General features: G+C 37.2%; 1 protein-coding gene across 1 annotated transcript in view; it reads left to right on the top strand.

Moving 5' to 3' along the window:
* Positions 1-13,273, top strand: part of SPATA6 (spermatogenesis associated 6) — a 145,468-nt gene that overhangs the window by 86,319 nt on the left and 45,876 nt on the right. The window contains exon 10 of the mRNA XM_044913852.1: positions 12,957-13,141. Coding sequence (XP_044769787.1) covers positions 12,957-13,141 — 185 coding nt within the window. The remainder of the gene's footprint in view (positions 1-12,956; positions 13,142-13,273) is intronic.

The following is a 13,273-nucleotide window of genomic DNA, read 5'->3' as shown; positions in this document are numbered from 1 at the left end:
TTGTCTTTTCTATTTCTAAGTGAAAGCTTTTTGATAAGGAGTGTCATTGTATTTGAGAAAACAAAACAAAAACAAAAAATATTGTTTTCCTTATAATACCTTTACTTATTTACTTGAAAACAATCTATTTTGTGTTTACTGGCACTGAACAGCATAGTTTTAGTACTTTGCCATGCTTTGAACATGATAAAAGAAATATGGAACAGTTAAGTAATGAATCAAGGCACTGTATGACTAAGTGCTCAAATCTAACAGTATCAGAATCATGTAGGTGGAACTTTATAAAAATTCATTCCAGGTACTAAATTGAAATTGTTGAGAATGGAGACTGGAAATTTTTACATTTTTAACACCTTTCCAGGTGATTCTGATGCGGCTCTCTTGCCATCTAGTGTTTGAGGATTGGCATTTGAGAACCACTAGTATGGACTATGAGTACAGCATCTGTATTGGTGGAACTGTCCCTTGTATAGTGAGTGTATATGGTTGTGCCCTTGTTTGAGGCTGCTGCTAGAGGAGTGTGTGTTTGGCATAATTCACCTGGTGCAGACCTGTCCTATTATGTGGACTATACTTGACACACACACACACACGTACAAGCACACTGATGTGTGTAATATATATGTGTATGCACACACATAAGTCAAAAAGCACAATATTCCTTATCTTGCAGGGAAGCCACCCTATTTGGTCTACCTAAGGGATAAGCCTGTCTTTGTACATTTCCTTCAAATTATGCTTCACGATTTATAATCATATATTTATTTTCATCTTTATTTGCATCTTTGTTTAAAATCTGCTTGTTTTACTAATCTCTAAGTTCCAGGACGGTAGGGACCTTATTGATCTTGCTTATTGATAATTGCTAGTACCTAGCATATTATCTGATATATGGTGTGGATTCCTAATATATGTGTATTGTGTGAGCGAATTTTTTTTTAAGATTTATTTATTTAGGAGAGAGAGAGAGAACAGCGGGAGGGGCAGAGAGAGAGGGAGAGAGGATCTCAAACAGACTGCACTGAGTGTGGAGCCCAACTCCATCACGACTTGAGCCGAAACCAAGAGTCGGAGGTTTAACCAGCTGGGCCACCCAGGCACCCTGTGTGAGTGGATTATTAAGAGAAAACAAGTAAACCAAATATATAAAAATACAGAATGGAGAGACAGGGATAAAGTTTATAGGACACTCATCTTTATCCTAAAGCAACTATAATCTAGCTTTATGTTGGCTGGTCCATTTAAAGATAGGTGTATATATTTACAATCCTCTTTTCCACATGAATTCTTTGAAAGAACTGAACTTCTACCCATCTTTATTTCTCTCCCACTCTCATCTCTGGATTCTTCGCTTTTAGGGTTAGAGTAGAAGTTGGTCATTCGTACTATCCTTGTAAGGCAGTGGGTGGTAAGTAAACTCACAGGATTATTTTTATATTCAAGGGGCAGATTTTCATTGAAATGCATATATAGCATTGAACACTGCTATCTTCTCTATGGAAAGAATAAAGGATCTTCTTATAGGCACATAGTAGCTGGTTAATAAATATTCAGGCAGTAGAACACTAGGATTTCTACAAGGAAAAAAGTCATAAAGGTGGGAGTGCTTGCAAAAAAATTTCTGGAAAAGTGGGACTTTGCCTGAATTCTGTTGAGAAATATATTTTGCATAGGCAATGTAAAAAAGTCTTGGGATTTGGAATAAGTACAGTGTCCTGGGGAATAGAGAAACTACTAGCTTCGTTTGAATGGAGGGTGAGTACTGAGGGATGATGGCTTTTTAACATCCTTACTTTTCTATTTTTCCTGCTTCTCCTTATCTATCGTATCTGCTGCCTCCCTTTTTAAGATTTGTAGTTGTTTGATCATTATCTATTCTTTGGCCGAACTCAGCTCTCTTTACCCTGGATGCCTTGTAACGAGCTGTTCTCATAAATGCTTGTATTCATTGGCTTCTTCTCTCCAATGTATGTAGTTCCATATGCCTGTGTCATAGGCATTCATTTAGTACATGGGTTCTCAGTGGAGATTGTGCCACTCTCAAGGTGGCATTTTAGACATTAACAGGTACCATTATTGCAGTCATTTAGGGGAAGTACTCTTGATATGTAATGATCAGGGATGCTAGATAGTCTGTAATAGTGTGACAATGCCCAACAGTGAGGAATTCTTACGTCCCGCGTGGCTTTCAGCTGTCTCGTCAACCATAATGGAGGCAAAAAATATGTTCATAATTATTAGAACAAATCTAGCTCTACATAAAACACAGAGTACCTTTACATTGTTTTGAGATACATCATATATTATAGGAATACAAGTATATTATAAAGCTTATACTTTGTTAAAAATATATGGTGTAGTATTACACTGTGATGAAGTATATGGCAGCTCATTTATTTTCCTGGTTTTCTTGTATGGAATGACTTACGATCCTCTTACATTTTAAAACTCCAAACTTATTTATGTAAGTGAGTGCAAGCGTCCATTATGTTTTCTAGAGTAGTCATACTTGAGCATTTATGTATTGAAGTGCATATTTTAGGTCATGTTCCATTAATTTCTCTTTTTACTACAGTTAAGACAATTCGTTGATTTTTAATACATTTCATTTCAAGATATAAAAGAAGGCGATGCAAAATATTTGTTTTTAAATGAGGGCTTCGTTTGGGCTACCATAATAAATACCCATAGACTGGGTGACTTAAACAAGAGAAATTTATTTTCTCACAGTTCTGGAGGCTGGGAAGTACAAGATCAGGGTGCCAGCCAGTTTGGTACCTGGTGAGAGCTCTCTTCCGAGTTTGCAGACAGCTGCCTTTTCACCTGTCCTCGCATGGCAGAGAGACCGAGGGTGCACAAGAACGCAAACTCTGGTGTCAAAGAACAGTAATCCTTTCAGATTAGGACCTCACTTATATGACCTCATTTAACCTTAATTCCTTACTCCAAATGTAGTCAAGTGGGAGTTAGGGCTTCAACATATGAATTTTAGGGAGACACAATTCAGTCCATTGCAGGGGCTTTGGGAGTGAAAGTTGAAAAATCAATGATGCCATGTGTAATCAGTGTATGAATAAATGAATGGATGTACATCTAGTAACAGCAGAGTATTTCTGGAAAGATTTAGAGAACCCATTTTACCTGGGCCTTTATGAATATATCCTTTCTAGCTTCAATTTGACCTTCAGTGCTGCTTGATCATTTTGTTCTCTTGTTGATTCTATAACACACAGTCCAACCTAAGTTCTACTTCTCCTTCTCATTTTCTATATATGATGTCATATTCCACTTCGTCAGAGAAAATGTTAGTCAGTTGCGGATGGAATTATCCTCAGTTATCTTTATCTCTACTTCAATCTTTCTGTTAATCTCCACTTTTTCCTTCTACTCTGCCTTCTTAATAATGTTAACACCTTCTTTGCATTTATTTATTTATTGGCTCCATCTCTTTTGACCGTAAACATAATAATAAAATCAACTTAAATTTGTATAATGGGTTATAATTTTAAAGCTTTTCATATTGATTATATCACTGGATTATATGCAGCTTTATAATTGAACAAGAATTTTTATCCCCATCTTAAATGACAGAAAACAAATTCTGCAAAGCTCCTGAAAAAGAACATACCTCTCAGTCTGTATCGCTATATCTTTATCATTCTCTCTTTCTCCTTCCTTTTACTGCTAGACAGTCAAATGAACATTGCTTCCACTTCTTTATCCATTACTTCTAAACTATCTGGGGGAAATGAATCCTATGAGAACTCTCAAAACCGGAGAGTCCTTATATTTCTTTAAAAGAGACAGGAAACCACCTTAGTGGAAGTGGAGAAGCAGACCTGGCTTTAGGCAAAATTGGGAAATACATGTGGAATATATGGTTGATTTCTGGTAGCCTTATATCACTTTTAGCATCCTCGCATGCCTAAGCATTGCCTTATTACACTGAGTGCATCTTGGACTTAGCAGAATACGGATTTAATGTGTCTTCCTAAACTCCTGAAAGTAAGTGTAATGTTTTGTTCATTTTATCCTCACTTGCTAGCAAGGCATATAGTATCTGGTGGACACTTATGTAATGTTTGAATTTATGAATAAATATCACATCAAGGTCAGAGTTTTCTGCTGAGATTTTTTTATTCCCTGCAATTTAGTTGTTCCTTCTGCTCCTGAACTTACACACTCTGTTCCCATTATGTCATCACTATCCTTCTCCAGGTCATGTCTGTATTTCTACTTCTGGATTTTAACTCATTCAGTGTAATGCTAGATGTTCTGAAACTTTACTATTTCAATGTCTAAACACAATTTATTTGTCATTAACAGCCCAATGCATCTGTTTCTTAAAAGCCTGGCAGTGACCTAAGTCGCTTCTGATATTCCATTGACAAGAACTGGTCACATGGCCATATCTAGAAGCGTAATAGGAGAGTGGCTAGCAAGTAGAGATCCTGGTTAGGCCACCGATTCCCATTAATCTTATACTACATAAGAGGAAACACAAATTTTAGGGGACAGCTAAGCATATCTGACACAGTCTGCCCCTCTGGCCACCAAATATCTCTGCATACCTTTCTTCCCTCACCTAGAACATACTCATGTCCTCCTCAAGAAAGACCACTCAAAGTTCCATACAGCCACTTGAGTCTAGCGTGAAGGCCAGGATCTTTGGGTGATGGATGGCCAGTCCATCATATCTGCATGGGGCTCCTTATGACCCAGTGACCTGTGAATTGACATTCTCTCTCCCCTTTCTCACATTCCCACCTTACCTGAACCCCATATCTAATATACTCTGTTAGAGCAGGAACAGGATAGCTGGGAAAATGGAAGAACTTGGAAAAGGAAGAACTAGAAGTTCTGTATCAGCAACTAGAACTGTATCAGCAATTATCAGTTTGCAGCAATGCTGAATCCTGCCGGGCCTGCCGCCCTGGTAGCAGAGGAATTTCTCTGCATAGACATTGCTGAAATTATGCTGCTTACAACAGTAACTGTATGATTTAAAAATTATGGTGTGAATACATGGAAGCAGCTTGAATCTAACTTGGGGGTACAGACCTAAAGTGAAGCAAACACACGAGTCTAGTAATGTTGGCCAGTGGGTTGCTTGTATACCTTGTGTCTCGGGCTCCTTGTTGTCTCAGATGGGAGACCTGACAAATCTGTAATTCTGGGAAGATGGAAGGTTTGGAAGCAAGTTCTCCTAAAGCTGTGTTTTCCCATGGAGAAAACAAGAAAAAAAAACTGGAGAAGTTTTCATGATACTTTGACAAGTGACACAGGGCAGAGTTTTTACTATAAGGATTGTGGTGTGATAAGAATATCAGAGCCTATTCACCCATGGGATGACTGGAGGATGGATTCAGTAGCTTAACATTTGTTCATTTTCCTATGACCTTCCTCTTATAGGCTCACAACAAAACGTAACAAAGATAGAGACATATTAGTATTGTTAATGAAAAGACAGACTTCCACTGGGGATATGAGTTTTCAGACCTGATCACATAATGAAAAGATTACTAAAGGGTTCTGCATTCCTAGAAGATGAGGTAAGCATTTGGGAAGTTCAGCAAAAGGAAGTCAGAGCCCAGACCCAACACCAGGATTCACCCACCTCACTATGTAGTCAGAGAAACTCTCAGGAGGGAAGCTCAAGAAGTCTCAGAAAAATGCAGTTTCTATATTGAAGTTCATTGCTGTGGCAGCAAGAACGTGTCTATTAATATCTTATTGGACTTCTAGGATTGTCTACTGCCTACTCACCCAAAGACCACCACAATAACTAAAGAGTCTGTTGATATCAAGCAAAGCTGGATGTACGACATAATGCAGTAAGGGAGAGCCACCACCTCGGCAATCAGAGTAGTGTCTCTGAAAGGGGAAGGTTAACGGCAGATACTTATAGGGTTTTGGGGTCTGAGCTCCAGTGTTTTAAGGTAGGGCTTTTACTGAGGGTATCTAATTGACAAAGTTTGTGATATAAAAGTTTAGGATTAATGGACACAAAGATTGGGGTCTTAAAGCAAGTCTTGATAAGTAAACAGTTTATTTGATAAGGAAGGATTTGTCCAGTTAAGTGATCTGTTGTCCTGAGAAGGGAATTGTTTGCCTAGATTAAGAATCTATTGTTTCGAGAAGGGAGCTGATTGATGATTGAGCAGACTGCTGTTCAGGTAAATGATTTATGGGAATGTCCTGAAGCAAATGATGGTTATTTACGGGTTTGTAGCATTATTTTCTTGGGCAAGAATTTCCTTGAACTCATGGTAAAGTCATGTTCAGGTAGGTGGGCCTCATTTCTTTGATCTGATAGGTAAGCCATGTGAATGCAGGTGGTCTCAGTTCTCATGTGTCTCAGTAAAGTTATATATGCTTTTCCGTCAATGTGTTGCACATTGTTAGATCTATTCCTAGAAACCTTATAGTTTTGGTTCCTACTGTAAAGAGTCTTTTATGTAAAATTACCTTTTTGTGTGTTTTACTGACATATAGGTCTGAGGTTGATTTTTGTATAACATTCTTATCATAGATATTCTTGAATTTTTTAATGGAAGAAACTGTATCATCTGCAAATAATGAATTTTATTTCTGCCGTTCAAATTATTTCTTTGTCTTAACTGACTAGAAGCTTCCATACACATGTTGAATAAGAGTGGGGATAGTGAACGTGGCAGAGACATTTATTGCTTATTTGCTATTCATGTCCTCTTCCATCTTTTCAAGCCCTCTTGCAGGTATATAGGGCCTACTCTATCTGGATGATGATGGAAAATTATGTGGATCCCTTCCAGGGTGAAGCATAGATGAATTGATATGAACTCTCTCTCATTGCAGTGACAAGGAGGCCTCATGTTCTAGATCATACAGCCATAAGTTGTTCAGTGTGCCTCATCAAAACAATGCTTGGACAGTCTTGTGAAGTATAATTTCTCTTGCTAACCTCTATTACTATAAAGCACAGGGGAAAATGAACCTCTATTATGTTAAGCCACCGATTTTCGAACTTAATTTGCTACTGCAGCATAGCCTAATACAGTGCCTTCTTGTCTTGATCCTGTCTTTGATAGGATCATGTCTAAGGTTTCACACCTATGAATGTTATTTGCAGTAGGTTTTTGTTAAATATCCTTTAACAAGTTAACAAAGTTCCTTTTGAAATTCCCTGTTTGCAAGGAATATTTTTTTAATAATGAATGGATGTTGAATATTATCAAACACCTTTTTTTCAGCATCTATGGGGTTGATTAATAGATTTTCTAATGCTAGCCTATCCTTGTATACTTTGAATAAACCCAACTTGGTCATGTTATATTCTTTTTCTTTAATGTTACCAAATCTAATTTTTTAATATTTTATTTAACATTTTTTCCATAGATGGTTTCTAGTGAGGGTGGTCTGTAATTACCCTTCTACTATCCATGAGTGGTTTGGTAGCATTATTATGATCACATCATAAAATTAATTGGAGATGTCTTTCTTCTTTGAGAACAGTTTGTCAATTTGTTCCTGAGCTCTGTATTTTGGGTTGTTAGTAAATCAGATTGTGAGACCATCTTCTGTGAGACTTTCCTTTTAGGCATCCTGAGGGGCTTGGTCTCTGAGAGTTTTCCACTTGGGAGATCTGCCATAGGTCTCTCATATGTCACCTGCCTGACACCCCCTTACTTAGTAGCTGTTCTACTTTGCTTCAGTTTCCTCTGCTATGAGGTACAGAGAATAAAAATATCTACCCCATAAGATTGTTGTGGGAATGAAACAAGTTATTTATATAAATGCATAGAACAGTGGTCTAAGAAGGGATACTCCCCACATATACATACACACAAGGATTGATCTATTTAAGGAATTACTTATCACTTTCATTGTATTATTTTGGAATTTCTTTTCAATTCTCCAGTGTAAAGAAAGTACATCTTTCTAAAACCAAACCAGGTAGTTGAGTGTATGGGTTTTTAAACTAGATAAGATAGGAACTGATTACTCATTTGAAATAGGATTCACTAAGGAATATTCTTGGCAAAACTGAGAAACTCCTCTTAGTTACCAATATCTGCTTCTCTCTTTTTTTAAAAGATTTATTTATTTGAGAGAGGAGCACAAACGGGGAGGGGAGCAGAGGGAGAGAGAGAATCCCAAGCAGGCTCCCTACTGAGCATGGAGCCCGATGTGGGGCTTGATCTCATGACCGTGAGATCATGACCTGAAACCAAAAGTTGGAGCTTAACTGACTGTGCCACCAGGTGTCCCTGCTTCTCTCTCTTTTGAATGAGAACTTTACTTTCTTACCATCCTCAAAGCAGTACCTGTACTGCACTTTTTTCCTGCACTCCTTATTCTCAACTATTTCCCAGCTAATTTTAGCCATTAGAATTATTTGTATTTATTTCTTAAATTTTATGCCCCACGACAAAGGAGAAGTTTAGAGCATGGTGTTGAGTATCAGGCACTAAGTAAGCTTTCAATAGATACTTGTTGGATAAGTGAATTTCCTGTTTCCCATTATACTTAGTAGTTAATTCTTCCTTCCATTAATTGGATCTTGAAGTTCCTGTAAATATAAAATGTTATGGCCATTAATGTGATTTAATTTATCAGATTATCATGTAAACAACTTTTCAGGACTCTTATTTCATGAGTATAGTGTAACGAAACCATTATATATCACAAATTTGAAAAGTATGTCATTTACATAATTACATTTATGAAATTACAATTAATTTTATGTATGAAACTTTTCTACTTATAACAGTTTTAGATTGGTTTAAAAATACTAAATTTTTTATCTTGATACATTTTAACATTTGCAATCTTGGAATTGTTACATATTTGAGGTCTTAGGGCATTTAAAGAACTATTTCCATAAATGTAAAAAAAATACCCTTTATGCTGAAATATGAAGATTGCTGTAAACAGAGGACATAAATATTATTCTCTCTCATAAGCTATACCCTCTGCTTTGTGTTTTCACTAATTTTACCACATTTTTGTGGCAAACCTGGAAGATTATTTGCCCAGTTTATAGATAAGGAAACTAAAGCTTGGAAAGGAGATGACCTGGTCAGGCAGGGATTTGAACCCAGGTCTTTGGACTGTAAGCCAGTGTTCTTGAGGAATCATCCAAGAAAGGAACTCTTCAGTAATGAGCCAAAGACATTAATATTCCATTTGATTTCTGAAAGTGAGTAAGTAACCCATGAAAAACTCATAAGAGCTATGGAAATGTTTCTTAAGCTAAGGCTTAAGACTCAAAGTTTGAAATGGATTCTTATCAAAGACTCACCCCCTCATTATACCTTTCAGTCCTCCATGTAGATATAAAACATTACAAAACAAATATTTACTCTAATTCCATGGAAAGACTACATCCTAGCTGTGATCCCTTTGCACAGTTACTTATTATATATCTATTTAATTCTAATTTCCTTCCTCTTTATTTTATCAGTACTTGTTTTTTCATGTCTGCCATCAAGCATTGTAACTTCTTTGAGGTCTTATCTGTGATTGCTGTCTCCTACCTTGTTCAGTACTTTATACATAAAATATGCTTTAATAAATGTTGAATAGTATTGGGTTACAGCATTTAAAGTTCTCTATAATGTGCCCCTTTCCACCTCTAAGATATTCTCTCCTATTGCTTTCCTATAGAGATAGCCAAGTTATCATACTCAGTGTGCATCTGTCCTTTCTCCTTTTCCCCCACTCTTAATGCCGTTTCTCTTTCTTTACTTATGGCCTTGGTTCCAGTCCCACCTCCTCCATGAGACTTCCACCATTCAGACCAAAATCGTTGAATATCCTTCTGCATTATTGTCATTAGGATATATTTGACACAGCATATCTCATCGTCAGTCATCTGTGTTTATGCCACATCTCATCTAGATTGTGCATTCAAATCCCTGTACCTCTCTAGACCTGAGTATTAGCTAACATGTGATTCAAAAGATTCTCAGTGAATATTCTGATAAATAGAGGAAAGTGCTGTATTTAAAATATTGCTGACTAGTTTGGGGAGAAAATTTAGTAAACAAAAAATGAAGTGCTCCTAGCCAACATGACTCAGTTGGCGTTGAAATTGATGAAGAAGGGTGCCTGGATGGCTCAGTCGGTTGGGTGTCTGCCTTCGGCTCAGGTCATGATCCGGGGTCCTGGGATAGAGCCCCAAATGGGGCTCCCTGTTCAGTGGGGAGCCTGCATTTCTCTCTCCCTCTGCCCCTCCCCCCGCTTGTGCTCTCTCTCTCTCTCTCTCTCTCTCTCTCTCAAATATATAAAGAAAATCTTTTAAAAAAAAATTAACAAAGAAAACATAATCTCTCTAGCATAAGCCAAGGAGCTCGTATTTGGATATAACTCTAGAAACAGCATTACGGCACTTTTTCTTTCCTGTATGTCTCTTTTATATATACCCTTACATTTGTTGACCATGGACCTCTTTGATCTTTTTTTAACATTTACTGTGCTTTTACTTTATCTCTGTGAACAGCTAACAGTGGAACAATTTTCGATTTTTTATTCAGTCTAGATCACATATTTCTTAGTTATTTGGGACTGTAAAACCATTTGAATCACATGCTGTTTGGTTCTGGGATGAAAGCTTGATTCTCTCAGCTCACTGCTGACTCATATGTTGCTATAATTCTGGAAAGCAGTGAAAATTGTGGTAGTGTTGAAGCAAAAAGTTGTGTTGGACTGGTAGTTAATAATAAAGGACTTATATTTATGGTATAACTAATTCATATACCTAGACATTCTACAAAGTACTTTAAATTGTAGAAGATCTATAAGATAGCTATTATTAACCCTATTTTATATATGAAAGATTAGGTGGCTTTCCTAAGATCAAATTGACCTCCTTAAATGTCAAATATTGATGAAATAATACTGCTAGAACATTGGCTCATAAAGGCAGGGACCTTGTTGTGTTCACTGTCGTAGTCGCATCACTTAAAATAGTGACTGGAGGGTTAAATATTTATTAAATGAATGCAGTTCCCCTCTCTCATTCTTTCTTGAACTCAACTCCAGATTTTTTTTTTTAAGATTTTATTTATTTATTTGACAGAGAGACACAGCGAGAGAGGGAACACAAGCAGGGGGAGTGGGAGAGGGAGAAGCAGGCTTCCCGCAGAGCAGGGAGCCCGATGAGGGGTTCGATCCCAGGACCCTGGGACCATGACCTGAGCTGAAGGCAGACGCTTAACGACTGAGCCACCCAGGCGCCCCTAACTCAACTCCAGATTATCACTCCCATCACTCCATCAATGCTACTCTTGTTGTTACTGATGACCTTCCAATTGCTAAAATACAAAGGTCCATTCGCAGTCTTTTCTAGTTTGATTTATCAGCAATATTTAACTTAGTTACTCCCCTTACTTGAAATGCTTTCTTCAATTGACAACACATTCTCCTGTTTCTTCCCCTTCTTCCCTGGTCACTCCTTAGTCTCATGTTTCCTTCTCATCTTCTCAGCCTCTCAGTAGTGGTGTATTCCCAGGGCTGTGTCTTGAGATGTTTTCTTCTATTTATGCTCTCTTCCTTGATGATATCATCCAGTGCCCTGTCTTTAAATACCATTTGTATCTTTATCCTGGACTCTTCTCCTAAATTCTACTCTAATATGTTGGGTGACTAATAAATTGATATGTGAAGTTCAACATGTCCAAAAACAGACTCCTAACATCTACTCTTCCATCCTTCCAGTTGGACGGGTATAACTAAATCATACAAACTCAACTTTTCAGGTTGATTAGGCCAAAAGACTGGTGTTATCTTTGACATCCAGTCCATCAGCAAATCCTGTTGACTCTATCTTTCAAATGCCTTTTGAGTCTGATCACTTTTCACCTCCATTGATTATTACTCTAATCCAATCCAGCATCCTTTTCCATATTTTATTATAATCATTTCCTAGCTGATTTCCCTGCCTTGCCCTTGGCCCCTCTTATAGACAGTTCTTAACATAGTAGCCAGGGAGATCTCATTTTTAAAAAAAAGTCACAGCATAGAAACCTAAATCCTTAAAATCTACCTTTTTAACTTCATCGCCTACTATTTAGTTCAGCCTTGTTGGCTTCTTTGCTATTTCTAATATAGAGCACAGTGGCTGTGCTCTCCACTGCACCCCCACAGGTGCGTTTATTTACATTTATTTTTCTCTCTTTCTGGAATGATCTTCCTACAGATGTCCCCATGACTTAGGTCTTGTGGTCTTTACTAAGGTCTTCAGGCCTTTACTCCTTAGGTCTTTACTAAGACGTTCTCTTTCTCTGTGAGGTCCCCATTGATTATCCTATTTAAAATTGCAGCTTCTTCCCTCCATACCCCTCCCACACCACCCATCAGCACTTCTTATCTCCTTTCCTGCTTTATTTTCTTCTCCTGGTATATACCATCCTTAGACATGTAGATCACATATTTCTTAGTCAGTTATTTGGGACTGTAACTGAGCCATTTGAATCACATGCTGTTTGGTTCTGGGATGAAAGCTGCTCATTAGTAGAATGTAAATTTTACTAGAATTGAAGTTCCACATAATAAGGGTAGGAATTTATTAATTTTTCTATCCTGATTTATTCATTTGTCCCCAGAACAATTGAATCAATGAATGAGTATTAGGATAGAATTCTGTTCTGTTTGGCCTCATAGCTAAACTGGGCTATAGTTAGTTTCTGTGTATTGCCCTTTGTTTTATATGTACACCCCTACCTTTACCCCACCACTACTCAAAAGCCCTTGGAATTGATAAAGTTTTATAAATTTTAGACATGTGGAATGAACAATCCAGATATATTTAATATTTAATCTTACAGTGAAAACGATGACTGCTACATTCTGAAATTTACCTTCAAATATAGCTGTGGCATTATACTTTTTTTTAAACTCTTACAAAGGTTCTTAAGGTTGTATGTATAATATTACCACATTTATTATGTGTATGCAAATATTTTTTTAAACAGGTTATCAGGACACCCCATGGGAGAGACTTTGATGACTCTTTGGAAAGGTGTGATGAGTATTTAAGCTCACGGTCATGTAGCAAGCCACAGCATTCAGCAAGGACCTTACTCGTCCATTCAGCACCCTCAACAATGCCGAAGCATTCTCCAAGCCCTGTGTTAAATCGAGCTTCTCTCAGGGAAAGGTAATGCTTAGTCTCTCTTTCTATACTGATTTTTTGAATAATCATTATTAGAAAAGACAAGGCAGCAATTATGTATGTGAAATGATTATTCATACAAGTATAATTTGATTTTAAAAGGCTTACTTTTTGTTT

Source organism: Neomonachus schauinslandi, chromosome 4, assembly GCF_002201575.2.
Source record: "Neomonachus schauinslandi chromosome 4, ASM220157v2, whole genome shotgun sequence".
Taxonomy (NCBI): Eukaryota; Metazoa; Chordata; class Mammalia; order Carnivora; family Phocidae; genus Neomonachus; species Neomonachus schauinslandi.
The sequence above is the reverse complement of the archived record's forward strand: the minus strand, read 5'-3'. Positions and strand labels throughout refer to the sequence as shown.